At 47.7% G+C, this 27,904-nt stretch overlaps 2 protein-coding genes across 11 annotated transcripts in view; one reads left to right on the top strand and one right to left on the bottom strand.

Annotated features, from left to right (window-relative positions):
- UBN1 (ubinuclein 1) overlaps positions 1-22,838 on the top strand; it is a 25,421-nt gene extending 2,583 nt beyond the window's left edge. For 3 of the 10 annotated variants that reach the window (XM_048060188.2, XM_066977357.1, XM_066977358.1), the window contains exons 4-18: positions 604-699; positions 996-1,130; positions 1,809-1,912; positions 3,694-4,129; positions 6,801-6,871; positions 8,175-8,304; positions 8,528-8,646; positions 9,138-9,263; positions 10,223-10,366; positions 13,275-13,325; positions 14,482-14,524; positions 14,872-16,101; positions 17,179-17,431; positions 17,755-17,844; positions 20,410-22,838. In XM_048060188.2, coding sequence (XP_047916145.2) covers positions 604-699; positions 996-1,130; positions 1,809-1,912; positions 3,694-4,129; positions 6,801-6,871; positions 8,175-8,304; positions 8,528-8,646; positions 9,138-9,263; positions 10,223-10,366; positions 13,275-13,325; positions 14,482-14,524; positions 14,872-16,101; positions 17,179-17,431; positions 17,755-17,844; positions 20,410-20,462 — 3,081 coding nt within the window. In that variant the 3' untranslated portion in view covers positions 20,463-22,838. The remainder of the gene's footprint in view (positions 1-603; positions 700-995; positions 1,131-1,808; positions 1,913-3,693; positions 4,130-6,800; positions 6,872-8,174; positions 8,305-8,527; positions 8,647-9,137; positions 9,264-10,222; positions 10,367-13,274; positions 13,326-14,481; positions 14,525-14,871; positions 16,102-17,178; positions 17,432-17,754; positions 17,845-20,409) is intronic. The other 7 variants (XM_066977362.1, XM_066977361.1, XM_066977363.1 and 4 more) reach the window with 7 other exon arrangements.
- PPL (periplakin) overlaps positions 22,099-27,904 on the bottom strand; it is a 25,422-nt gene continuing 19,616 nt past the window's right edge. The window contains exon 22 of the mRNA XM_048059857.2: positions 22,099-27,328. Coding sequence (XP_047915814.1) covers positions 24,644-27,328 — 2,685 coding nt within the window. The 3' untranslated portion in view covers positions 22,099-24,643. The remainder of the gene's footprint in view (positions 27,329-27,904) is intronic.

The following is a 27,904-nucleotide window of genomic DNA, read 5'->3' as shown; positions in this document are numbered from 1 at the left end:
CAAGCCTCTAAGCACGGTGCTGAGCCTGCCGCCGTTCGGACAGTGCTGAGCTGCACAGGGGAAGAGGAGCTGATCCGTCTTACCCATTTCCTTGCTGTTCTTCCTCTCACGTCACTTCTGTAGATGGCAATAAAACAGTGCTGTGTTTTACAGCCGGTACTTCTGGATGTGTGAGTTGCTGTGTTGTCTTGTGATGTGAATTGCACCTCTTGGTCGTCCTCATGCACTGTGTGCGTGCTCGGTGCTCGCAGTGCAGAGTTTGTCCTGGCTCTGCAGCAGTTATGAAGAACTATCGGTCTCTGCGCTGGCAGAGAGCTTGCAGGGGAGCAGACCCAACGTAACATAAAGTCTGCTGGTACAGAGCTGGCTTGTCTGTTGGGCCAGCATTTTATTTCGTTTGGATGCACTGTTTTTGATTCTTTGTGACAAGGCCTAAAACTTAATTGTACCCTTAGATTAGAGCGTGATGTGGGTCAACGCTGGTTTCGTAAAAGAGCTCGTTCTCTTTTCTAAACTGGCGAGAATGTCAGTCTGCTATAGCAGGGCTATCCCTGTGGTAATTAGAACAGAAGATGAGCATACCATCAATCTTTTATTGTTTAGGGTGGCAAGAGACGTAGAAAGGACCGTATTCAGGACTTGATTGATATGGGGTATGGATACGACGAATCCGACTCCTTCATTGATAATTCTGAAGCAGTGAGTACCCGGGCAGGTGTGAGGGTGGTGAAACTCAGCTGCCTGGGGGGACTGGACTGGCACCTGGGAGAACGTGAGCTCAGTGCGAGCAGGGAGTGTGCCAGGGCTGGGTAATGAGGACTCCTGGGGCAACTGCATGGCAGGAGGACGCTAGTTAGCATGGGTGTCCACAGCCCAACCTGCTCCTCGGGGAGCACAAGTCCCACTCCATCCTCCAAGCAGCTCAAGTACAGAATAAAAGAGATTTTATGGACACAAGTTTGCAATACCAATGGATTGTTCTCTCTTATTTCCAGTACGATGAGCTTGTTCCGGCTTCTCTTACTACAAAATACGGAGGGTTTTACATCAACTCAGGAACGCTGCAGTTTCGGCAAGCATCTGATTCTGAAGACGAGTATGTTAAAGAGAAAAAGAAGAAATCTCCCAAGGTCAGCAAGCCGGCTTTCTAGGAGTATTCCCTCTGTTAGAGCTTGGTGGGTTTGCCGCATGAAGAGCGTTGACTCTCAAAGTAGAGAGAGACTTGCGAATTGGTGTGGGCAGAACAGGCAGGGAGCTGCAGTCTCACAGATGAGCGCTTCATAATCACGTTCTGTCCACGTATTTGATGGTAAAATGAAGCTTGTCTGGCATGCATGAGGCTACTGGTGGAGTTTCCTGGTTCCCAGAGCAGAAATGAAAGCAGCCTCTTGTCACCCCAGAGTGGCTTAGCACTGGAGGAACGATGAGACGCATTAGAGGGTTCTTCCTTCTCATCTGGGGAGTGCCGGGGACTTCACTGGGAAGCCAGTGCTTTCGTTCTGTGGCACTGTCTTTTAGAAACAGCAATGTTTTCACAGTGCTGAAGTGACGTGGCTAAAAGGGGAGACAGGAGGAGCGCTTGGGATCCCTTCACCTTTATTGACAGGATCTTCTCCAGCATAAGAGCTGGGTGCACTGTGAAATGTTGAAGATGGAATGTGCCAGAACTGTGGTGGTTTGTGTATTTGGTTTGGGCTAACGTGTGTGGTGGGGAAGGAGCTGTTCTCACACTACTGGCTCCGGGGCTGCAGCTTCAATCCCGTGAACAGGAAACACTTTGATTCTGACTCGGTTTTAATCCTTTCCAGAAGCGGAAGCTGAAAGATGGAGGTGAAAAAATGAAGAAGAAGAAGAAAGACGATTCTTATGACAAGGAAAAGAAATCAAAAAAGTCCAAGTTCCCAAAAGCCGGGTAAGGAGGAATAGGGAACACTTGCTGCCTGGTGCCTTGCTTCGGGGTTACAGGTGGCATTTGTTACGCTGCGGTAGCACGTGTTGTGTTGGGGGTGGCTTGGGTGCGTGCTGCTTAGCCCCCGAGGGGTGAGCTGCCAGTGCTTCACGAGTCGGGAGAAGGCAGCTCCTGGCTGGGAAAGGAGCACAGCCCCGCAGCAGGACTGTCAGAGCAAAGGGGCACGGAGCTGAACGGCTCTTCTTCCTTGGAGCTCTGGTTAGGCACTGCTGGTGGGAACAGATGTGGGAGAGTGTTGGGGGTAACGAATATTGGGATCAAGGTGGGAAAGGAAAGGCAGGAAGGAAGTGCGTGAGCTCAGAGCTGTGTGAGTGTCAGGCCAGCATGGAGAAAGAAGTCAGAAGGCCGTGGATGGCAAGAGCAGGAAGAAAGCTGTCTGCTGCAGCTATTGCTGGCCAAGAGTTTGTATTCCTGCCCAGAGTATTTCTTGGATGAGTGATTAGATTTTCTGTAGTTTCTCTCCTTGAGGGCTATAAACCTGAGTGGTTTTTCTGTTCTCAAGGAGTGTGACTGTTCTGCTGGTCTGTACTTGCTCAGGTCTGCCTGGCCTCTCTGTTTCAGTTTATGTCTGCTGCCTTTGTGTCTTTTGCTACATTTTCCTCCTATTTTTTTCCTTCTTCCTGTAACTGTTGTTTTGGATTCCCTTTTTCCTGTATGGATTTGCTTTCTGGCAGCACCAAACCATGTCAGACCCAGTGCAGTCAGTGCACGATCCGCTAGCTGGGAACAAGGGAAGGGAATTTGCTGCCCTGTTTCTAGCAGAGACGAGAAGCTTCAAGCTGCTGTCACACTCCTGCTTTGGTTCCTCTGCACTAGTTGTTTGTGCATTTCCAATTCATCCTTTCTAGAACAATGCACAGGGCTAAATAAGAGCATAACTGGGTGGGGAAGTTCTGAGCTCCATCAGCTCTGCAGTGAGAAGGGACTTGTACATCAGTGAGTCTTGTGCTGAGGCAGTCCTGTCCCTGCTGTGAGTGCTTCTGCACATCGTGAGCCCGTTGCATGAATCTTTGTTTCCCCTCAATTTCAGGTTGCACAGCTGAGAAGGGTTTTACTTTGGGATCCGTAGAATAGGGGTAATGGATGGAGAGAGAGTGGTTTGCATCCCTGAAGCAGCTGCATGCCTTAAAAATGGAATATATAGCCCAAAACAACTGTCAGATTGAGAGGCAGGGAAGTATGCAGAGCAGCAGTGGTACGCGCATCCCGAGTCTCCCTGGTTTCCGACTGTACTGTTTCCTCTGCTACAGCATAATGTGCTCTAGGGCAGTTATGTTAAACAGCATACATCTTTCTGTTCCCTAATTAGTGTTTCATGGATGATAGTGACTAAATCTGACACGGGAGTTGTGAGACAAGTGCATTTGGGAAGCTTAGTAGGTTACAGAAGAGGAACTGAAACTTAAGTCTGATGAAACGGGATAAGTGAACACCTGATGGATAAGTTACTGAAAAAGAGAGACATGATGGAGTGAATGAAAATACTTTGTCCTGTTGGGCATGTGATACCCAGCGAGGCTTCGGGCCTTCAGTCTTATTCTTAACTCTTAGGTATGGCCTTAAGAGGAAACACTTTATTTTTCTAGTGTAATTGGTTAAGGGCTAAGACTTTCCAAAGCATTGGTGCATGTGGCTGAACTGGGATGAAAGTATCCTTGTCTGTTCCTCTTGATCTTACTTATTTCTCTCTTAATTTCTTATCTTCTTCCCTTCTTTGTTTGCAGCTTTACAGCATTAAATGCAAGTAAGGAGAAGAAGAAGAAGAAATACTCCGGAGCTCTCAGCGTCAAGGAGATGCTGAAGAAGTTTCAGAAAGAAAAGGAAGCTCAGAAGAAAAAAGATGAAGAGCAAAAAGTGGTGACTCCACCTGCAGAGCCTCCAGCCCCAAGAGAGGCAGAGGCAATGCCTGACCCCTTGCTATCGCTCTTTGGCCATGCCAGCGATAGCGACCTACTGCAGGCAGCCACGGCTATGGACTCGTTAACTGACCTCGACCTGGAGCGGCTCTTCAGCGAGTCCCCCGAAGGAAGTCCCTTTCACGACGTGGAGGATGGGAGCGATCCTGCTGGGACAGGCTTGGAGCAGGATTTCAAGCAACCGCCCTCCCTCCCAGAAGGACTGCCAGCCCCTTTGGAGAAACGCATCAAAGAACTGGCTCAGGTACAGCAGATCGCTGCCTGGTTGCTGGCGGGGGGCAGCTCTGCTGGGTTCTCCACCCAGGCTCAGAGCACGCTCCGGTGGGGCCAAGCAGGAGCACAGCTTTCTGTCGCTCGGTTTGCTTTTATGGCCAAGGCACTTTCTTGAACGCCGGCGTGTCAGACAGAGGCAAAGCGCTGGTCCTCAGCCTGGTTGTAGACTGAATTCACCGCTCTCAGGATTTCAGCTGTCACTGTGGTTTCTTTACCTCCCTTGGTTAAGCATGGGTTGATGCGATAGGTAACTCCAAAGGCAATTTAACGTGAATGGACTTAAAATGTGAACCAATGGGGTTGAGGGATAAATCCCACCGTAACGGTTTTTATGTGCTGTGATGAGCAGGGCAGCATTTACGAAGGGGCATGTGGAGTTCTCTATGTGAAATGGGTGCAGCTGGAAAGCAGTACCTGCTGTGCAGTGTGAGGAGAGCCCTGCAGAGGGGGCTGGAGGATTTGCTAAAACTGTTTTCTCTGTAACGCAAATGGATGCCTTCAGTGAGGCACGGGTACTGCTCGGCAGCTCGCAGGCTGGAGTCTCCTTGCTGACAGTCTGGGTTCTTTCCCCTTCTTTAACTTCCCAGCGTTGCAGCACTGCTGAGGGAGTGGAACGCATTAAGAAGGGTGAGCATCTTTGCCTGTAGCTCCTCCTGCAGCTGGACTTCTGTGGGACTGCCCATCTTCTCCAAAAATGCCGTAACCTGCCTCAGAAAGCAGTTCTGGAGGAGCGGGGAGCTTTAGGTGCTGGTCAGGGATCCCTCTGCTGGCATGCCAGAGAAGTACACTTTCTGACTGGGGGGTTCTCTGATGGCTGTCACCATCAGCCTGCCAACAAATGCCGACCTGTTTGGTTCCTGCTGTTAGGCTTCCTTATAAATATTGATTTTAAGCCCTAAACAGTACTCGTAGAGCTCTGCAGTGGCAGTGTGTGTTCTGCCATCTGGTGCAGATGGATTTAGAGTGCCTGTTATTGAAGCATCTCTTGCTTAATAACTCCCGTTACTGAAGATTAGCTTCTGTTAAAGATAACTGTTCTGCTGAGAAATTTTAAGCGTGCACAGTGGTGACGGGCAGGCAGAAGAGAAGTAGGAATTGAAGTAAGTATTGCCACCGCTGATGAAAAGGATGGGCTCTTTGTGGATGTTGCTACTTGCTAGTTGTGCTGTTAACAGAACGCACTGAAACAGCTGCTTCCGAACTCTGTTTGACCCAAAGGAGATTATTGCAGAGGCTTCTGTGATACCAAGTTAATGATTATGTTGCCGCAAGTTAGGGTGATAGCAGGCCGTCCCCAGAGCTTCCTGCTGCTGTGTCTCATCGCTGGACTCTGTTAAGAGGGTGAGCACAAAAGGCAAGGAGTGACAAACTGAAGTCTATGGGTCAGTTAGGACTTTGGGACGTGAACTCTGTTGCAGGTGGGAGTGGAGAGGTGCCACAGCTCTGCCTGAGAGCCTGCTGCTTCCATCCCATCAGGTGGGAGCACCTCAGGGGTTAACCAGAGCCTCCAGGCATTTCCTCTTCTGCTTCAACTGGTTTGATTTTTCACCCTCCCCTTCCTAAACGAACTTTCATGTTGAGGGTTCCCTTTAGCACTGAGCCTTCTCCTTTGATATCGCCAGCTTCCTATGACCTGACAGAGAGATTGCTGCAGGAATGTACGTGCCTTCTGGGCGTAATTTCATTGCTTACCAGCCTGAATATGGATGCGTTAAATCAGGGGATTTCAAAATCACGCCCATCTCTCTTGGTCGGCTTTCCCATGCAAGGAAGCAGTAACTTGATGTGTTTTGTTGTGGCGAATCCCAGTTTTGTTTACATCAGTTCTCCTGCAGTCAACAGACTGAACGCTCCGTGACAACTTTCTGCCATCTCATTCATCTCCTGGAATTATTTTCCCGCTGGACATATTTTTCATGGGTGTGATTTTTTGGGCAATGCTGTGTGTGCTGCAGTCATAGCTCAGGAAGCTTCCCGAACAGGATTTTTTTTAGTTTCCATGGTGTTGATAGGAACTAACGTATCCCCTCTGGCTACTAGTCTTTCCGTTGGTTTCTTGGCTCAGTGTCCACGTTGATCTAGAAAGCCTGGTGATGAGTATCCCCGCCCCTCATTAAACGTGACTAGGATGATCTTTCTTGTTCCAGGGACAAGCCCTATGCTCGTATTACTTAATCTAACAGCTCCAGGGAGAAGTTAAAACCCTGTCCTAAATCTGTCCCTTCTTCCCACGGGAATTATGCCGAGGAAGCCAGCTGCCACCAAGCAGTCTCCTTTGCCCCGTTAAGTGGAGGAATCTTTGCTGCGTTGTACCAGCCCCGCTGTATTCAATGCCAGCGCACCCAGACGGGAGAATCCAGATGGGGAAGGTGTGTGGGCAGGCCTGGCTGTACCAGCTCCGGTGGTAGAGCTGGACTTGAAGTGAGGAGGCCTAAGCGGAAAGGGCACAACCTCTCAACAGTCTGTCACCTGGGGCAGCTTCTAGTCCACCTCCAGCAGGTGGCTGGTGCAGAGTTCAGTGAAATAAAGCTGTCTTGTTCTGTAGTATTTTTGAAGTGGTTCAAAAAACCATTTGGTTGCTTGTGCCTGTCTATATCTGTATGCGAAACGATGCTGACTTGGCATTATTTGCTATTTTCCAGGCTGCCAGAGCTGCAGAAGGAGAAGGCAAACAGCGATTCTTCACTCAGGATATCAACAACATCATACTGGAGTAAGTGCTGCCAGGAAGGAGTGGGGCTGATGTGCGGAAAGGAGAATGTCAGGGAGAGCATCACTTTCTGGTAAAGTCAGGAGCAGGTTTAACAGGAGGTGCGGGGGTGTCCTCCTACAGGCCTTCCACACAGAACATGCCTAAGAAAACATGAATGTCTCCTAGGAATGGCTTTCTGCTGAAATGGGTGTACTTGAGGTAGGAGAAGATTGCAGGATATATATCTATAGCTCATTCTCAAGATAATGCTTGATATTCGTGCACTTATTTTTTTCACTTGACTTGTGATTGCAGCATGATACAAGAACACTACATCTCCTGTCAGAGATGTCAGGCATATTCTTTGCTGTTTGTGCTGTATGGAATATTTTTAAACTGGAATAAGGCTGCTGTGTTCAACTGGCATTCTGTGCAAACTGGAGGAACTTATTACTGCTCCGTATCCTTGTAGAAATGTAGAATGCCAGGGCAGCTTCACACAGCTGTTGACAATGGCTTCATTCTTCCTCAAGTGCCTGCAGAAGATGGATGAATGCATACAGCTTTGTGATCATCTCAGTGTAATGCTTAAACAGAGGCTTTAATTTTCCTTAAGGTTTATCAAGACATTTGAAGGGAATTGCTGGAAGGAATTTTCTGAGTCTGTTTGCTTCTCCTTTCAAGTGGTGATTATCACCTTTTCACATTCCAGTGCTGACTGTACAAACACTCCTAATCTGTTGTAAGCCTGATAATTTTAGCCATTTTCAGAAGTGATTTAAAAGAATTTGTATGACTTGGCAGTAGAATCAGTTAGGAGTTTTTACACTGGCAACTGACGCTTAGAGGTGGCTTAAAAAGCTAGTTTCTTAAGTTATGTATAACTGCATAGATGGGTTTGACATGCATTGACCTGTCTAGCCTGTTCACTGGGAAGTAAGTTCAAGCCCAAGGGATAAGGTTTGATTCTATATTATCCTGAGTTAGACCACAGTAGTGTCTGACAGAAGCAGCGTGTGCCTCCCATTTCATTGTCTGATGCTCCCACTCCTCAGCTGCCAACATGAAATGTAGAATAAACGAGATTGCTGACGTATTTTGTTGTTTTTCAAGATACTCTGAAGCTACAATGAAAGATATAGCTTGGGATAAAGGGCTTGCGTGCATTGATTCTAAAATATAGTGAACTGTCGTGTAATTTGGCTTGTACTTTCTCCCTCTCTCCCTGCCTTCAGCTTCCCAGTTTGCATCACAATTGCATTTCAGTTGTTTAGAGGACCCATGCCAGGTCCCTGGTTAATGCTGTGTTTGTCTTGTTCTTCAGCATAGAACTGCAGACCCGGGAGCTGAACAGCCAGATCCGGTCAGGGGTGTACGCCCACCTGGCTGCATTCTTACCTTGCAGTAAGGACACTCTAGTCAAGCGTGCCCGTAAGCTTTATCTCTATGAGCAGGTGAGTGAATTTGGCAGCACAGCCTTGTCTCATGTGCATGTTACCCTGATCTCCAGAGCAGAATTGTTCTCTGTGTAATGTGCTGTTGTCCTCCATGTGAGCATGCTTCAGGCTCCACAGCTGGTGGTGCGGATTCCCAACTGGCAAGGTCTTGTCCTGCAGGTTTGAGTGTCGTGGCTGAAACACAGTGCAGAACCTCAGTCTGCTTTGTGATGTGCTCTAGGGTGGCCGACTGAAGGAGCCTCTGCAGAAGCTAAAAGAAGCCATTGGTCGAGTCATGCCAGAGCAGATGACTAAGTACCAAGAGGAATGCCAAGCCCATACTCAGGCCAAATTTGCCAAGTAAGCTCATTGTTTGCTTGTTAAGCATCTGTAGCTTTTCTCGGCAGGTTCCCTGGGACCTGTAGGCTGCTCTCATGAAGTTTACCACCTATTTTTGTTCTGTATTCAAGAATTGCTGATGGGCATTAATTGGCCTAATTAAGCTTTTTGTCTTCTTTGCACTATCTATACTGATGCCACCTACAGCAGCATTGATGGGATCAGAACTTGGCTGAAGTGTTTCATTTCTGCCCAGGCCTGTTTTTAGAAAGATGGCAGTCTGAGCACAGTCAGGCTGGATCAGACCTGTGGTCTCTACTACATAGTACTGGGAAATTTCTTAACATTGAGCACGTAGCTCAGCTTGCACCGTAAGCAAGGTTTTTAGGCCCTTTTCTGGGGGTTTGTTATCATTGACTAGCAAGACCTCTGAACAGTCTTGTTCAGAGATTCATCCTGGTTTTGAATTAGCCAGGACAATGACTTCCACACTGTTCTCATCTCTGTTTTAGAATGCTGGAAGAGGAAAAGGACAAAGAGCGAGATCGAGTTTGCTCTGATGATGACGAGGATGAAGAAAAGGGAGGAAAACGCGTTATGGGACCACGAAAGAAATTTCAATGGAATAATGAAATCAGGTTTGCATAATTTAGATATTAAGGCAACCTATGACTTGCTTCACTTCCAGCTGCGCAGAATAATACATTTTAATATTTGTATCTTGGTTTCAGAGGAGCAGCACTAATGGCTTTTAGTAATAGTCACCTTGGAGGTTTGTGGAAACCACTACTGTGGTTACTAAATCTCACCTTTAAATACATCACAAAACTAACCTGTTTTCAGGTACAGACCAACTCCGAGAGAAGCACTAAGCCTCTGTGTGGAGGCCAAAAAGAGGGACAGATCTTTTGGTGAAAGAAGTAACTTGGTTGAATTGCTGAAATCCTACTGACTAGACTCTTAAACAAGATTAGATTTCTGGCTGTGAAAACAGTTAAAGCTTATGGGGATTGCTGCCCCTGGCACCCAAGGGTCTGACAAAGAACAGAGTGCTGGATGAAGGGGAGAGTGACAAAGGATAAAAAAAGAATCAATCGTGTTATCTTTTTCATCTTACTCCATAACAAATTGGGGTGCTGCTCCATAAAAGATTCATTTAGAACAAAGAGGGCTGCACTTCCTGCCTTCTCATTGCTCTCAGCAGAAACTTCTGCAGAGGGGTTTGGGTCCGCAGCTGTTAAATAACGCCTCTAATTCTGTCACTGGTTTACCACCTCTGCTGTTTGAAGATATTAAAATGGGAAGGTGTATAAGGCTTTTTTCCTCTGGTGCATCTGTGTCTGTGTGCACACCTACAGAGAAATGTGCCTTTCCCTGCCTCTTTCTTACAGAGGCAGTTCAGGGTTAGCTTTATTAGCAGGGTGTTTGGAATGCCCGGACTCGAATCCTGTGCTCAGCTGGCTACAGTCTGATCCAGAATACTTATGCGAAGCCAGGCACATCTTAGCATATTCATCTAGCCCTGGATAAGCAGAATGACCTCCATCTGGGGAAAGTTAATCCAAGTAACTGTATTTGAAATCTTCCTGTTCTTCAGGGAGCTGCTTTGCCACTTGGTGAAGATTAAGTTGGATGGTTATGAGCTTGACAAGAATAAGGCTCAGTCTCTGGAGGATTATGTGAAGACCTTCCTAGATGGAGAGGTGAAGCCCCTTTGGCCAAAAGGCTGGATGCAGGCCAGGTGAGCAAGAATCATGTTGTACACCAGGGATTCCTTATCATAAGGGACCTCTGAAGGTCATAAGTCCTACCCCTGTTCAAAGAAGGGCTAGCTTCAAAGTTAGGTCAGATTGCTCAGGGCTGCGTCCTATCGAGTTTTGAAAGTCTCCATGGATGGAGATTACGACAGCATCTCTGGGCCACTGTTCTGATACTTCACTCTTCATGAATCTCTTCTCCTTATTTCTAATCAGAATTCCCCTTGCTGCGCTGAACCGACTGTTCCCTCTTTGCTTTTACTGAGTGCCTCTGAGAAAGGTGCCTCCGTCGTCTCTGTGGCTCCCTGTCCCCAAAACTCTTTAGGTAGTAGAAGATTGCCATTAGATCCCTCCTTGGTCTTTGCGTTTTCCAGGCTGAGCAAACCCAGTTCCCTCAACCTCTCCTTGTATGTCACATGTTCCTCAGCCATCTCAGTGGCTCTGGACTGTCTCCAGTTTGTCAACATCTCTTGTATTGTGGGGACCCTGAAACTGGACACTGTATCTGGATGTGACCTCACAAGTGCTAAACAGAGGAGAATAAGCACTTGAACTGTTGGCTGTGCTCTTGCTCCCAGTATTTAGTTAGCTTTCAGCAGTACACCCTTGCAGCAGTGGCTTGTGTTCTGCTTGTCTGCAAGGACCCCAGGTCCTTTTCTGCAAGGCTGCTGCATTGCCAGTTGTCCCCAAGCCTGTGTGGCTGCTTGGGGTTATTCCATCCCAGCTGCAGGACTTTGCGTTTGTCTTTGTCGAACTTCACAAGGTGTTGTTGGCCCCTTTCTCCAGCCTGTCTAGGTCCCCGTGAATGGCAACCGTGCCCTCCAATGCTTCCCACCCTGTTTTCACGTCGCCTTCAGACTTACTGTGAGTACAGTCTGCTGTCGTCCAGGCTGTTAGCGACGCTGTTGAGTGGTCTTGGCCCCAGCATTGACCTCTGATGGATGCCCCTGGGTATGACAAGTCACGAGTTAGAACTGGCACTGAGGTGAGGCTGACTGGCCAGTGGTTTCTTGAATCTGTATGACAAAAGATCTTTTCAGACCCTTGGGGAATTCTCCCCTAGACCTTCCCAAAAGAAAGCAAAGCAGAAAGCTTTAGCGACTTTGGGACTTTCACGAGACGCATCAGAGTCAACAGAGTAAGTAGGAACTGGGTGTGGTTTTCTTTACCCCATCCCGTGTCTTCACTGCTGTTTCCTGCTCTTTCATGCCCTCCATCATCCATGCCATTGAGCTGGCGATTGCAGAGAGCCATGCAAATTGCAGAGAGTCATTCTGCTGGGACTGTCATCAGCTTCTAGCCTGCTTTGTTTTGCTCACTGGTTTTAAATCAAGTACAGTCCAACTGCTGGAATCTCTTATCTTAAAGAGCTGGATGGCACTGTCTTCTTTCTCTGCTGAATTTGCTTTTTGGGTTTCATGGGTACCAGCTCTTAAGAGCAGTAAGTGTGAGAAGCAAATTACAGATCCATTTGGAAGAATCCATAGCCATTTACTGCAGTTGCATGTGCACATGAAGTACAGTATTGTGCATGTTTGTGGCGTGCCGCTCAGTGCGGGAGCTGAACGATGGCATTAGGAGCTGGGTGCAGACTCCTTAGTTAATGAAGATATTGCCAGCTTGGGGTCCTGGCTTGCCAAGCTTAAAACCTCTTTCTTTGAATAAAAGTAAATAAATATTTTCCCTGGAGCTGCAGGTAAAACTGTTCTCAAGTGTATTTGTGTTCCCCCAAGACTTGGTGTAGAGAGCCCTCCAGTGAAGCTGACCACAGAATGACTGAAGAAAAGTGGTTTTCCTGGTTGCTTTCCAGTGGCTAAAGGACAATGGTTTCTACTCCTGGGACTCTGTGGTTTAAAGACAGAAGCTAGTCTGCCGTCCGGGCAGAAATGAAGGGGAGGGTTTGACAACATTAAGAGAATTGTAAACGCTTTTCTGGACTAATCAGCTTGGTTCGCTGTCACTGTGAGCACAGAAGTTCATCTTCAAGAGGAGCCTGAAGATGGACAGAATAGCAACTTTGTGTATGAGTTCAGAGTGGCCCTGCCATGATTCTGTTTTCCTGGTTAGCACTAAAAGGTGACTAACGGAATATAAGGTTAAAATATATGTGCTTTTTAAGAGGAAAAGGATGACAAAAGTCTGTCTTAAAAATTCAGTATGTTAATAGTCTGCTGGGAAAGCATGTTCCACGTGTCAGTACTGATGATGTATTTATAAGCTTCTCACCCTGACATCTAAGAAAGCAGCTGAGTGGCAGCTGTTTTAGGTGAAATAGTGCTTGTGTAAGATTCTGGTTTACTTAGCTTCAGTAGTAAAGGTTTTTGGATTCTATTTATTGGTCTGTTAGTTCTATTTATTGGTCGTGGCTAGACAATTGCTACAGAAGTGGCTGTGCTAATTTGAGAAGTCACCTCCGCTGTTTGCTGGGGATGCAAAGGCAACAGCAATGTGAAGTGTGAAGGCTTCTCCTCCGTATCGCTGTACGTGAGGCAGGGAAAGGAAACCTTTCTCCCTTGAAGTTGGTGAAGAGCTCTTGGCTGAGCTGCCAGCTCTTGGATGATCTCTGGCAGCAGTAACACCCAGCTTGAATGATGGTACTGCCTCTCCAGCTGGCTGTCAGCTTTTTAGGCTGGCAGAGCTTTTTTCTTAGTTATTGTCCAACGCCCGCCTTAACGGCCTTTCCAGCGCCTACAAGCATAGCTCCCCCCAGAGGGAATTGAGTGGGGGTGTTCAAGAGGATTTTCCTGGAAAGCAGATGAATATTTGTTTACTCTCTGTGGTTTTAATTTCACTAAGTCCCCTGCTGTACTGTGCAGCTCTGTCTCCAGTGATCCCAGCTGCTCTACTGGGTCTTGCTGGATATCACTTCTCATTGCTCTCTTCCCTTCTTAGGACACTGTTTAAGGAGAGCAGGCGTGTACACGGACACCTCACATCAGTCCTGTGAGTATCGCGCAGCATTCCTTTAGAGTGATAACTGGTGAACTCCGTTCCCTGGGGCCTGGGTGGATCATGCAGGAGCACCTGAGCTTGCTTGGCTCCCGTCAGATAGTTTGGCGCTGCTTCATCTGGGGAGGTCTAGGGAGAGTAGCTGTTTGTGTGTGACATCTCCCAACAACAGCCTTCCTGAGGTGCTTGAGCCTTAGAGTAGGCTCAAAGATAAGAGCTTTGAAGCCAGGTTGCCTCCTGGCCTTGTTCAACAGACTGGAGTCAGGCCTCTGTGCTAGGCCTTGGGAGGCAGATGAAGGTAAAAAGGAGCGTGCTGCCAGCACTGTGATTATTGCTACCTGTTCAGTCAGTCCTCCCTGGATTCTGGATTCCCTCTTTCTTGTTGCCTGGTTGAAGGAGGGGTATGATGAGCTCAAGCTAGCGAAGGTGGGAGAAACAGGCTTATGGGTGGCAAATCAAGAGAGCCATCGGAATCCAGCTGGGCAGGTGCTTTAATGCCAAAGGGTCTCATGGATCTTGCTGGCAGTCTATAACAGACGATGGTACGGATTTAGGTTGATGTCTGTTTGACAGACGGTCCTGTTCTTGGCACTGGATGAATGAGGGGAAGTATGAGAAAGAGTATGAAATAGTGTAGTCATCCTTCCCTCAGCCCTGTCATTCCAGCTGTTCAGGGATGTCTTGTACCAGAGACTGCATCTGACCAGACCAAATGATCTATTTTCCGTGAATTTGGCAGATGCTTTTGCATCCTTGACTTCTTCTGGGAACTAAAAAGAAATTTGTAGCTTTTCTCCAAAATAGTCTGTGTATCAGTTTCTCTCTGGGTATTGATATAGCGGTGGGTTCCAGTAGTAGCTCCTGGCCCTGCAGCTGGTGCAGGATGTGTCTGTTGAGTGCTTTCACTGCTCTGCTACCATTTCAGAGACTCTGCTCCGCTCCCTAATTCATTCCCCTGTGCGGGAGTTGGGGCTTCCAAGAGCAGCAACAATTGTCATATGGTTTTGAATCCTAGCAACCTGAGATGCTGCCTCTGTTCTTTGCAAAAGGCTCAGTGGATCGTCATTAACAGGGCCCAAGTGTGCTCCCTAATTGAATGCTTCCCTGCAGGCATTCAGTGAGCCTGTTTCTTTTCTCTCCCTCAAAACAGGGCGAAGAAGAAAGTTATCGCGCCTACCAAGGTGAAGGTGAAGGTGAGTTCTGTGTTTGCTGGTCCTCATGGTTCCCAGTAGTCGAGTGACTGCCCTCTCAGATCCTGTTTTTGAGCCGTGTATCTATGCATCAGGTGTAAGGAAGTTGTATTCTTAAACAGCACTAGTCTGCGCTGGGCTTGAGGAAAAACTGGAACAGCAGCTAGAGTTGATGGCAGCAGGAGTACCAGTCGGGAGGGTGTTGTGGGGGACCAGCAGGCACAGTAACTGTGCCTTTCGTCCCAAAGGTACTGCACCTTCCATCCCAAAATCAGGAACCTTTCCTTCCCTTTTCAGCAATAAACCCTGCCTCTGTTCTGACTCTGCCTTTTGTTGTCATATTGTTCCAGGAACCCTCCTGTAAACCAGACAAAAAGATCTCTGTTTCTATTCCTTCAATGCACTCGAGCAACACCTTATCTTTGTCATCAGAGCCCCAGGTGGGAGGTCTGGGCATCAGCGCCCAGACCAGAGAACTCCTGTCCCTCGGGACAGCCCAGGCAGCCAGCAGCACTGGTACTCCTGCTGCCTTCATGGATGACTCCTTGGATGAAGACTTAATTCATAATCCTACTACCTCCCTTGAAGCAGTCTCTAAAGAACTGGCTGTGCTCAACAGCAGAGCGGGAGGGAGCCCTGACTTTACTCTTTCTGGAGCTCCAAAAGCTCCTCCGGAGAAGATCCCAACTCTTGCGTCGTCAGAGGAGAAGAGGACATTTCCAAAGGCCAGCCCTGCCCCTACATCATCCCCTGCTGGCTCTCTCCAGTCTCCTCTAAATTTCCTGGCTGAACAGGCCCTGGCATTGGGCCAAACTTCTCAAGACAAAAAGACAGAAAACTCTAATTACAAAGAACTCTCTTGCCAAGCCTCACCCAGCAAAATCCTTTCAGACATACACCAGGCTAAACAGAAACATCACAGCCTGGTCCGACCAAGCCATGGGCCTCAGACCTCCACCCCAGTGCCGGGCGCTCAGGTGAAGGTCTTTCACTCAAGCAACCAGCCACAGAAAACTTTCACCTCCCCGGCTCCATTTGTCAAACTGCAGAATCCCAAGTCCTCCTCCCCATTGCCCCAACGCTCTCTCCTCCAGCAGGTCAAATCATCAACCAAAGCTCAGAGCTTCCATTCCTCTGCCTCCCCAGGCAGCACCCAAAACTCCAGCAGTTCCCACAAAAGCCCAGGCTCATCCTCATCGTCTATCAGTTATACAGGAAAGCACTCAAGTGGCTCTAGTTCTTCAGGACAATCTTACAAATCACCCTTTGTTTCTGGTTCCCTCTCAAAGCATGGGGCTTCTTCCAGCAGCTCCTCATCGGGAGCATCTGCAAACCAGGGCTGCTCCTCAGGGAGCTTGCTGCCCGCTGTGCAGGCCCCTTCCTCAAGCCAGGCGTCCAGCCGCCCCTCCCCGAGCTCCTCAGTGAAGAAGACGTCTGTTTCGCAGAAGCTGACTCTGGTGGCACCTCCTGGAGGTTCAAATGGAGATTCTAGTGGGGGCACTCAAGGGGTGGCCAAATTGCTGACCTCCTCCCTAAAGCCAGCTGTTGTCAGCAGCACCGCATCTTCTACCTCTGTGCCGGTAAGCAAGAATGCGCTGACCTAGCCTAATGTCGGGAAGGAAAGGCACTGCGCTGCGTCAGGCAGTCTCCGAACTTGAGACCTGAAATGGGGACTTCAAAAGAAGTTCCTGAAAGTCTTGAATGACTCTGTGGACCATGGCTGCTTAGACTAGGAAGAGCTGGCCTTTGCCATGGGTCTGTGCTCCAGAATTCAAGCTTTCATTTTCAGCGTAAAGTAACAGATAATCAAAATACGCTGGTACCTTCCAGACAGCAGATTTTGGACAGGCTGTGTAATGTTCTTGGCCTGACACTGTGAGTTATGGGGGCAGTAATGTTCCTGGTTAGGCCAGGAGGAAACACAGTAAAGCAAATTGCCATGAGAGCTAAAACCATTGCATAAACTAAAATTATAATTACCAATTTGTTTTTAATTAGGTCTGCTAATTTGACCTTACTTAAATTATCACAAGTGATTTTAGTATTATTGACACTTTTCACTACTGATCTATAGAATAAACAACTTATGATACTGGGCTATAAACTCAAAATGCCTGCCCAGCTATTTTCGTCCACTTTCTGTTGCTCCCCAGTTACTCCCGTAAGCACTGAAGCGGTGTTTGGGTCTGACAGTTCAGTGGGATGTAGCGTCTTGTGAAGGACTCCTGGGATGCCTATACAAACTTGTATTGTTCAGCCATTGCACTTAATGATGTACAGGCCTTGTTTTTCATCCACAGACACTCCTAATGTAGTTGCGTTAATTTGTTGTCAGCTGCTCGTGTCTGCGTTCTGTTGTGGCATGTGGAAGGAGGCGAGCAATTTGATGGAGATGTTTAAATGGGCCTTAAAACCACATGCTCTGCCTGTTGGAGGCGTAGTGCCAGAGTAAGGGAACAGCAGGCTCAAATCCAGTATGGTCATGTGTAGAAGACAATAGCATCCAGCAGCTGGATTTTTAGTGTCCTGGACGCCTCTAGGTGACCTCGAGAATTGGCAGCTCTTGGGCCCCGGCTGTGAAGATGCTTCTTGCAAGTATAAATGTTGACATGCCTTGGTTTTCCCACTCCTGACTGACCTTTTCTGTTGCTTTTCAGAAAGGAACTAGTGGAGCTGTGCTGCTAACGAGTTCTTCCTCCTTAAGTGTCCTGTCTCCATCCTACAAGTCCAACAATCCAAAGCTGCCAGCTGCCCTGAGCTCCACCCCTTTAGGTATTATCTCTCCTATTCATACCTTCCCTCTTCATGTCATCTCCTTCACTTCAGACTCCTCCCCGAAAGCAGGAGTATCAAAGGATGCAATAGTTACAGGACCTGCTCCAGGAACTTTCCACCATGGCCTTGGCCACAGTGAGTGTACTGCTCATGCATGTGTGTTACTTGTGCCTGTGCTGTCGAATAACAAGAAAACCAGTGCTCTGCTGTGTTAACCCATTGCAGATGAACTCATCTCTCTTGCTGTTGCTTCGTGCTGTAGTTCATCCATTTATATCTCTAGCAGTTGCATTTGGAGAACCTTGGGCACATCCTCACATCCTTGTAGCTAGCCCAGAAGTCCCAACAGCTGGAAACTAAGCTATAGGCTCTAACGGCTGCAGCTCCTCTGCTCATTTCTGTCTTTGATGTATATTTGTTCTTTTTTTCCCCTCTCCTTTCTTTGTTTTTCTCTCTAGGTCTTCTAGCTGGCTTGCACTCCAGCCCCCACCATGCAGCGCCACTCCCACATTCTGCCCTGTCCACTCATTTACCGCAAAGTCTGCCAGGTAACTTGTCAGACGGTCTTGTTTGTCTTCTGCGTCGTGAGTCATCCTGTATCTCAGCAGGAGGACTTTAGGGGTGAAAGCAGAGTTGTTGCCCTCGTTGTCTGACCGGTGTGGTCGTTGCTGAGACCTCCGGCCTCCCCACGGTACAAAGCTAGGCGTAGCCCTCGGTGCCCTTTACTGTTGTGTTAGCCAGTGCAAGCTTGTGCGCTTCTGAAACGAGGAGCCCTCAGTGCTTAGAGCAAGTGTTGGTTCCTGGAGGTATTTGGCTTTGCTGCTTGCGTCGTGGTAAAGGCTTGTTCTGCTAGGATTAAAGCTGTGCCTCTTTATGTGTAGTCTGCCAGGACTGCCCAGAATTGAATATTCTGGCTCTGTGGAGTTTTGTCACTGGTGACCTACATAAAATGTGTCAGACCAGAATGTCTCGCATCTGTGCGCTGAGCTAATTGCCTACATCTCCCTCACGAGTTTGTAGTGTGAATGCAGACTGCTTCACTTGGTGTTGGTGATGTGAGGATTTTGCAGCTAAGCCTGCTCTCGCCTTAGTTTGTTGCCTGCAGAGCTAATGCGTAAAAGAAGAAATTTCCAAAGAACACCTCTGCTCATAAATGGAGTCCTGCCTGCTGTGTCCTGGAGGGCTGTGAGTGTGCAAACAGGGCAGCGCTGTTGTAGAAGGAGAGAAGGAAGGGCAGTAAGTTCAGCATTCCGAAAATTGAAGTGTAGGGCTACCAGATTGGGCTTGTCTGTTTGGGGAGTTGCTTATGCCACTGGTAATCGCTACAGTTATTCTTGCTTTATTGCAAGTATGTGTTGGCTCTTCAGTGCCGTACGGCATCGCTGGCTTAGTACCCGCTTCTGTTGCGGTTGTGTTATTGGGCAGCATGAGGCTGGCCGGGGAGCGGATGTGCCACCGTAACGCCGTGGCACTGAGGCCAGGAGCAGATGTGTGGATAAACTGCCGGAGGTAATGTGGTCTCCTGGTGTGGCTGGGGTGAAACACTTGGCTGCTGAGGACAGCATGTGTTGGCTGGAGAAAGAAGAGACTGCTGCGCGTTGGTTAAAGTTCAAAGAGTTCATCTCCTTTGCTTCTCCTGCTGAAGCTTGTCTGAGGTGACTTGTTCCATCTCTCCAATGTGGTGGAGCAGAAGCAGCAGCCACCAGCAGCGATCGCTGGTGTGAGGGACTTCTCCTTCCTGTTTGTGAACTTACAGTTTCAGGAGAGTGAGATGATTGATTTCTGTTTGAAACAGGGTTGTGAAATGTTTTCTGTGTCACGCAGGAGGTGTTCCCTGCCTCATTATTTGAGGGAATTTAGAGTGGTTACTTCCCTGTTGCTTATAGGGCTTAAAACAAAAGATTTTTTTGATGGACTGCTGCTCTTAGGCAGGGCTTAGGGCCACGAGAGCTGCAAGTACACACAGTGTGACTAGGAATAAGTGGGGACAAACTGACCATTGAGACAGCTTCTGCAGGGACCTGCTTCCTCACCTGGTGTTTTCACATAAATGTGGAAGGCTGAGATTAGTGCTATCACTTCTGGCAATGTTACCAATTGCGGTGCTTTGCAGAAGATCAAAGTAGCTGTTTAAGCGGCCACCATGGTCTTAAAACATATTACATGGCTGTATCGCTCTGAAAGCTGCAAGGACTCTGGTGTGATGGGAGGTTGCTACAAATGCAAGGAAGTGTTGATGTCTTATGTGACCGCCTGTACCAGCATTCATCAAAAAGCGTTTGAGCAAGGAGCATCCAACGTGTACTTGTGTGTTGTCGCTGCTGCGTTTGCTGACGGAGGTGCCTGTGTGCTGGTGCTGTGGCGATGGTTCCGACTGCTTGCTTTAGGAATACCTTGTGCTGGGACTGAGATCTTGCATGGAATGAACTGTCCTTGTCCTGGAGAAGAAGCTGTTGCTGCTCTGCTTGGTGCCACTGCTGCTTGACTGCACGTCTCAGTACACCCATTTGTTCACCATAGTCTGACGGTAGTTTTAATTGCTCCTGGAGAACTTCTTATACCTTAAACTTCCTTACTTTTTTCTGTTCAGTGCATTTTCTCATTTCCCCTCACGTCTGCTCCTTTCTCTTACTCCAGTGGTTAGATTCCTGTGACTCCTGTTACTATCAGTGGGCACCTAAGGCCTTCATTACAACGGCAAAGGTCTACTAATGGTTATATTTCAAATCAACTTTAGATGCTAGGCAGCAAGTACCATGTATTTATAGTTCCCTAGACGGGGAGACATGGTAGCGTGGCTTTTAGAGAAGGGCATAGACTGCCAGGAGAGTCAACGCAGCAATCTGAATCTGTGCTGTGGTGCTTTTGCTGGGAGGCCATAGGAGGCCTTGGTGCTTCCTGTGACTCTTGCTTAGGTGCAGGGGAAGGGCTGCTCCCAGTCTGCAGATGTCTCCACACACATTCTTCTCCACACACATTCTCCTACCCCCTGATTCTTGGGGCTGCAAAGGGAAAGTACATCTCTCCGTGCAGAGATCTTGCCACCCCGGCTGCACGCAGCTCCACGGAGCTGATGCTGAAACCCCTTCCCACTTGGTTTTATTTTCTTGCAGATGCTTCTCAGCTTCACGGCAAAGGGTCCAACGCACAGCAACGGAAATTGTGACGTCTGCAAGGAGGGGAGCTAGAGCACACATAGGATCAAATCCAGAGGACCAGGTCATGGATACCGGCTGCGTCTTTTTCTCATGACAACTGGAGAGACTAAACTGCAATGAGGAGCTCACTGGTGTGTTTGCTCAGAGGCTTTCAGAGTTTGCTCAGAGGCTTTCAGAGCGAATCCCCACGCCAAGGGCTACCTTGAGCCATGTCCTAATGAGAGAAGCACTTGTAGCACTGTTTTATTGCTGCTGCCCTTCACGCATTCCCTGGCACTGGCACGAGCTAGAATACGCAGGGGAACTCGGGTGGCTTGGCTTTCTCGCAGAAAGTCCGGTGCTGGTGGATTCTACCCACCTGTGTCTACATCTGCCAAGTACCTCCAAGTCCAGTTACCTCCTTGGTCTCCCAGTGGAGGGTATGAAAGGTGCTTCTTTCTTCTGCTTTGGATTTACTTGGATAATTCTAGCACTGCCAGTGCTTTCTGAAGACATTTGACTAACTTTTCAATTGTACTATAAAGCTGTGCTACAGTTAATTGGAAGACTTAACGTTTCCTGTGTGGTGAATCTGATGAACCACCTGATGTTCCCCTCTGGAGGAGAATGAAGACTCTCTGAAGAGACATTTCTAGATGCACTCATGGACATTGAGATTTCTACATATTTTGTTTTTTGGATTTTTTTCCTCCAAAGGGATGCTTTTTTCCTGCTCAGTTTTATCGTCATTGCCATCGAATGCATTGGATTGAATGGGACACTTCTCAGCATGTCACATGTATAGGAAGACATAATTCCAGTGCCTTTTATGGTGGAGCAAGAATGGACTAGTGACACACATTTCAGCCCTATTTTGTGTGCTCCTCAACCCTTTTTTAATCATTCTGTATTTAAGATGTATTCTGTTTTATTTAATAGAGCTTTTTATGGTTGCACATCAAAAAAAGCTGCACTGTCTGGACTTCAATGGTGTCTTGGTGACTGCAAACACAGTACCAAATCCAGCAAGAGCACCAGTTCTTATCCGAGTTTGTGCAAGCGGGTTCCAGACCCTCCCCTAAAGCCATTCTTTCCTAGGGTCGTCAGTTATGATCTCTTTGGTGGGCAGAGGGAATGATCTAGATTAACCAAGGTCACTACTATTCAAATGAATCCCAGAGAATAATATTGCTCTCCTTGATGATTTCTGCACTAGAATCATGTGCTTGTCACAGCTGCAGGAATGGGGACCATCTGGAGTTGGGGTGTGTCATTTTTATTACTATTTTTTTAATGTTTTTAACTCTTAGACCTAAATATTTCTCCCCTGAGCACACCCTTTCAAACTGTGCGTAGCTAAAGGCAGGCTGTGGTTCCAAGTGAGCTTTATGGGTTCTGGTTTTCTGCTCTCCCCAGTCTCTTTTCTCAGGCCCCTATAGCCACATCTGAAACATGCAGTGGTGGCGCTGATCTGCATAAACTTTACTGGTATTTCAAGCAAAAGCTTGCAGCCTTCCTCCTTGGGCTTTGGGGAAGGATGCTGACACCGAGTATACCAGCAAATATCTGCTTTTATTTTCCCCATTTCTGGTAAGATCCATGATGGACTGTTCTCAATTTGAGCTGATGAGTAACTTCCCAAGATCAGTGCGTTGTTTGTATTAAAAAAAAAAAAAAATGCAGCTCAGAATCAAAATTTGTTTACAGAAAATACCTAGGTTGTAGCAAAAGAGCCAAAGACAGAACTTGTGTTACTAAAACTAAGCACAGCAGTTACTGATGGTCTCTGATCAGCGGATGTCGCACAGTTCCCATCGAAGGCCTAATCCTGAGAGGTGCTTTGCACCTTTAACTTCCCATGGTATCTGGAAGAGCACGCGAACGCCTGGCAGGATAGGGACTCAGCGAGTGACCCGAGGTACTGGTTCTACTCCCTCTCTTTGCTTTCACTTGAATGCTTCTGCTGGGAGGCACCCATGTGCGTGGCCAGAGCAGAATGCCCTCGTTCTAGGAATTTAGTGAAGCCTCTTGCCTCAGGGAAATGTTTATTTGGTGGAAATTCTGTGGGATATTTTTTCTTTACATGCTATAATGAATGAGTGAATGGTATTGAGCAGAGTCGCAGCAAGGCAGAACCACGCGGAGACCTGACAGCTGATGGGGAGCCAGGAGTCCAGCACCTCTGCCTTGACGGGGCAACTTGCAGCACTTCGTGACAGTGTGGGGCGGCGAGGCTCCCATGGCACTTACTTAGTATGGCAGTTCCTTTTGGGTGTAAGAGCTGCGGTTTACTATTATATTTTTTTGTGTGTGTTGGGACTGTCTTGCTGAAGATGGTGGGGGTGGTATGAAAACTGTTAATCTTGTACAGAACAACTGAATAAATTGTTTCAAAGTTTCCAAAATGCTCCTTTTTCCATCTCCTTCCCTCTGGTTTCATGATTTTGTTTTCAAGAATTTGTGTTTTAGCTTGGGTGATCATCTCTTGATCATCTGTTTCTTGAGTGACTACTGAATCAATTACCTTTTTAGCTAACACCTTTTTGTAAGCAAATTACAGCTCCTTTTGTAGCCACTGTGGTGGTAGAACTTGGGCCCTCTCATTCGGTGGGTTTGAAGTTGACATCTGCTGGAGCAACAGCGTGATCCTGCTTGGTCCTTTCATTCACAAAGGTAAAATAATTGTGTTAATCTCCAGAGCCAGGATGTGTCCGCAGTGAATGCGCTTACTGCTGCTTTTGTTGATGACAGAGTTTGCTGGGGCTCAGGTACTGAGCTCTGCGGGGACTTACCGCAAGCAAGTGCATTGTATGAGGAATACAGGCTGGGACTTGGGCAGAGCTGGACGTGAGCATGGTTAAAAGGCGCCACAGATCTGCCAGAGCTTTCACTGGATGAGTTGGTGATATAATGTGAAAAGATCCTGGGCTTTTTTTGATCGTCTGCATGCCTAGAATCTGGTAGGGAGAGAAGGGAGGGCAGGTGTTCCCTGGTAAAGCAGAAATTCAGGAAAAGGAAATAATTGTGCTCCAGACATGGAAGCCTCTGGTACTGTCCCAGAATAATTCCCTCTTCCTGTAGCTGCAGTCCCATTTGCTGGTGCAGTTTGCTACCATCGTCATGCTGCTAATTAGTCCCAGGTAATGCTGGTTCAGCAATTTCCCTCTTGAGAAAGAGTCAACATCTGAAATGGACAGTCTTATTTTTATTTTTTTCAATTTTGACTCTGAAATGACATCTTCCTGCAAAGCCAAAGATCAAGAGACTGCCATAATAATAAAGGAAAACAAACTTCTGATTGGAACCACTGCATCTTTATTTCGTACTATAAATAGAATTCCCCTCTATTTCCCATTCCCTTACACAAGTAAATGAAACGTGTAGCTGCATGTACCTCTATTCAGTAAAATACCAGCACAAATGGCTTTTCACCATGAGGTAAGCTAACTGTGTTTCGAAGGCACTCTGCGTTTGGTTACAGTTGCATGCTTTACACTTACACTAGCATCTAGTGCTCGGCAACGCTGCCGGCTCTTCACGTACTTCTTGGTGAACTCCTTGGTATATGAATGCTCCTCCTGGATCTAGGGCTGACGCCATCAAATTACTGTGCTTTGCTTTGCTCTTCCCCACCAGCATCGGCACTTAGGTGAACAAAAAGGTGGTGTTTAGGTATTCGGGTGATGATAAGGAATTGAGATGTACGTTGCACCTTTTGTTTACAGAGCCGGTTTTCTCCGGGGATGATCTCGTCACTTAGATGTCCACAATGAAACTGCCTGGCTTACCAACATGTAGCTGACATAACCAGCTCCCGCTGGTCATCTCGGAGTCATCTTGACCTTCAGTCTCTCTTATGTCTGCTGTATAGAGCTTTTTATGTGACTACGTGACTATATGTTGAAGAAACTGCAGGTTCTGCTGAGTCTTTGGACTTCAGGTACTTCACTTCTTGTCTTGTTTTTCGTTAGGCTGAGTGATTAGGTAGGGCTGAAGAGGGGGAGAAGGTTTGGCTGTAGTCTTGCCAAATGAGTTTTCCACTACTGGCAGTACTTTTCCACAGCATATGACAGCAAGCAGTGTGGCTTCATAGCATGGCTGGGGCAGAGGCTCTAGCATTTTGGAAGATGCAAAGGAGGGCAAGGATTTGCAGTGATCTGGTAGTCTAACAAGAGGTGCGGCTCTGACTCGCTGCTTTTAAGAAAAGTTTCTAGAGTGGAGGGAGCGCTGTGTAATTACTTCCGGACACCAAGACTGCCAACTCCTGGATCGACATCTGCTTGTTGAGGTAACAGTTGTACTGAGCCATGGTCAGCCTTCCACTCTTCAAGGCGTCCTCAATTGAAAACTCCCTACCGGACTTCCTGTCGAGGATCACAGATGATTCCCCATTGGGACCCTTTATTGAGATCTCTTCCCAGTCACATTCCTGGCTCTTCAGTTTGACAAACAGGCTCCATTCAATGAGGCCAAGCACGTGAGCTTCCTCAGGAGACATTTCCTTGCCTGTGTCGGGATCAATGACCACAATGGAGCGCCTCAGGTGGTTCTCTCTTTGTTCCCTCTTGATAGCCACTGTCTTGAGGCGATTCTGGAGTTGCTCGATCTCTGCATCTTTTTCTCTGGATAACTGCTTCAGCTCATCTAACTCTCTTTCCAGAGCTTGGAATCTGGAGTCCAGGTTTATTCCACTGTCCATGTGGGTCATGTTTCTCAAATCCCGAGCTTCTGTTGCCGTGAGTTCAATCTCTGACTGCAGTCTCCTTGTTTCCATCAGCAGATTCTGTTTTTCGAGGTGTAGTTTGTGGTTTTCCTCTCTTAATAAGTCTAGCTCCTTTGACGACTTAGAGTTGCTGAATTCCACCTCGGACAGCCTGGTTTCGAGCCTATTGATATCTGCATCTAGCTCCCTCTTACGCCTGCTCTCCTCCTCCAGGTTGCTCTTCAGCTTTTGAATCTCGTACTCCGTGTCTCCTTTGTCCACTTGGACGCTCTCGGAAAAGACCACTTTCTCTTTGACCTCCATCTTCTCCAAAGAAAGAAGCTTCTTTCTCAGGGCTTCCAGTTCAGTTTGCAAGACTTGTCTACGGTGCTTTTCTTCTTCTAGCTCTAGCTTGAGGAGGGAGTGCTCCTTCTCTTGCTGGGGATCTTGCTGAAGGATCACTTTCTGTTTCACAGTTACTCGTTCTGTCGTTTCTCTCTCCTGTTCTTCTAACTCATTCAACCTAATCTTCAGCCTCTGCACTTCCAGTTCCGCCTCTCTGCGGGCCTGTCTCTCTTTCTCAAGTTCTTCCAGCTGACGCTCTAGCTCAGACCTCCTTCTCTGCAGCTTGCGGAGCTCTTCACGGAGGCAATCAATTTGCTTCAGCTCGCTCTCAATGCTCTGCGAGAAGGAATTGACTTCAGCTTTCAGGGCAGGATCTTGCTCATACTTCACTACTTCCTGCTGGACCACTTTCTCCTTCACCTGGGAAAGCTCTTCCTCCTTCTGCCTTACCTTCTCTTCTTGGAGTAGCCGTTCCCTCTCCAGGTCAATGTGCTTCATCTGTTCCTCTGCTAGCTGCACTCTCAGAGACTCAACCTCCTCTCTAGTCTTGGGGTCTTCACGGAACTGCAGAATTTCTTGAACAACTTCCTTTGTATGCACTTGGGGTTTGGTATCTTTCAAAGCTTGTATCTCTTGTTTCAGCTGGTAGATCTCAAGGTCAGCTCTTTCAATTGCTCCTGTCCTCTCTATGATTTCCTCGCGGAGTCGCTGTAGCTCCTTTTCAGTTTCTGGATCATTCTTGTACTTAATGACCTCCTTAATGACTTCTTTAACTTCTACCAGTGGCCCTCTGTTCCTCAGAGCAGCCAATTCATTCTGACAGCTCTTCAGTTGCTCGTCACCACCCCGGTACCTCCTCTCCTGTTCTACCAGCTCCAAACGGAGGTTGGCAACTTCATTTTCAGCCTTAGGGTCTGGGCGCACAATCTCACGCACTTTCTCCTGTACAACCACCTTGGCATTCTCTTCCTCCAGCAGCTGGATCTTCCTGAGCAGCTCAGCCTTTTCCCGCTCGTTGGAACGACCCTTGGATTTCTCATCTTCGTACTGGCGCCGGAGCTCGTTCACCTCTCTCTCAATGGTCAAGTCTTTCTCCACCTTCAGCACCTCCTTGACAGTAATTTTGCCCTCAGCGATGGCCCGTTCTTTCTCAAGACGTTTGAGCTTCTCCTGGAGGAAGCTGAGCTCTTCCTCGTGCTTCTGCCTAAGGGCACTCTCCCTCTGCTTGTTCTCTTGCAACATGCGGAATTCCATCTCCAGCTGGGGATCGTTCTGCAGCTTCAGCACCTCCTTCTCCGTTACTTTCTCCTGCTCTTTGTTCTTCTCGCTGGACAGCACAGCAATTTGTTGGCGTAGCAGATTGACCTCGTTCTCTCTGGTTCCTTCCTGCCTCCTGAGCTCTTCCAATTCTTCTTTGAGCCTCAGGATTTCATCAGCTTGAGCCTTGTCTTGTTCAATACGCAACACTTCTTTCACTATGTACTCCTGCCCTCCTTCTCTCTTCTCATGCTCCAGAACACGCAGCCTGATTTTAAGGGCCTCCAGCTCATCCTGGAGCACCTGGTTCTTTCGCTGCTCTTCTGCTAGGTTTTGCTGCAGTTTGTGGAAGCTCTCCTCCAGCTGGGGGTCAGGCACTTTCTTCACCAGTTCCTTCTTAACTATCGTTTCTTGGGGCTTCTGGTTTTGCAGGTGGACAATGTTGTTCTGAATGGCTTTGATCTCGGCTTCCAGCTGTTGCCGACGCTGCGTCTCATCCTCCAGCTCTTTCTTCAACTTCCAGACTTCTTCCATAGGCCTTCCAGACTTCTTGGTCTGGATAAATTCTTGTGTTACTTGAACATCTGGTTGCTGTTGTTGGGAAAAAAAGTGCGTAGTTAACATTACCAAATGATCATACTCAGTGCTTATTTTCAGTGCCTCCTGTAACAAAACCACAGGAGGATGTTAATCTGGGTTAAGGGAGGCTGCCTACTGCCAACACTGAACAGAGCACGTTGGCAAACAGGCTTCTCCTGAACTGCTCTCTGGATTTCCAGCCTGAAAAATGCTCTTGGTGATGCCAGTTGTTGTCAGAGCAAAGCTTTTAGCCATGAGGGACACAAATTCTGGCCTGGGCTGGGCAAAAAGGAAGTGTTAAAAATGACATGGAGCTTCTGAGGATGAGGGGAATATACCGGTGTGGGAACTGGAAAATGCAGAGGTCGTGTGCCCAATTCCCGGCAAACTGATTGACGAGTCTGCAGGCTAATGGGCTTTTGGGGCAGGAAATGCCAGCTACATTTGTTTCCGGTTCAACTTGTAATAGCAAAAGAACGTGCATATCATGTACACAAATATTCTTTCAGGATCACACTGCCACAGCCTGTTGCAGCTGTGTCGTATCCATCTACCAGCTGCAAGCAGAGATCCAAACTGATAGCTGCA

Source organism: Anser cygnoides, chromosome 15 (genome assembly GCF_040182565.1).
Source record: "Anser cygnoides isolate HZ-2024a breed goose chromosome 15, Taihu_goose_T2T_genome, whole genome shotgun sequence".
Classification (NCBI taxonomy): Eukaryota; Metazoa; Chordata; class Aves; order Anseriformes; family Anatidae; genus Anser; species Anser cygnoides.
The sequence above is the reverse complement of the archived record's forward strand: the minus strand, read 5'-3'. Positions and strand labels throughout refer to the sequence as shown.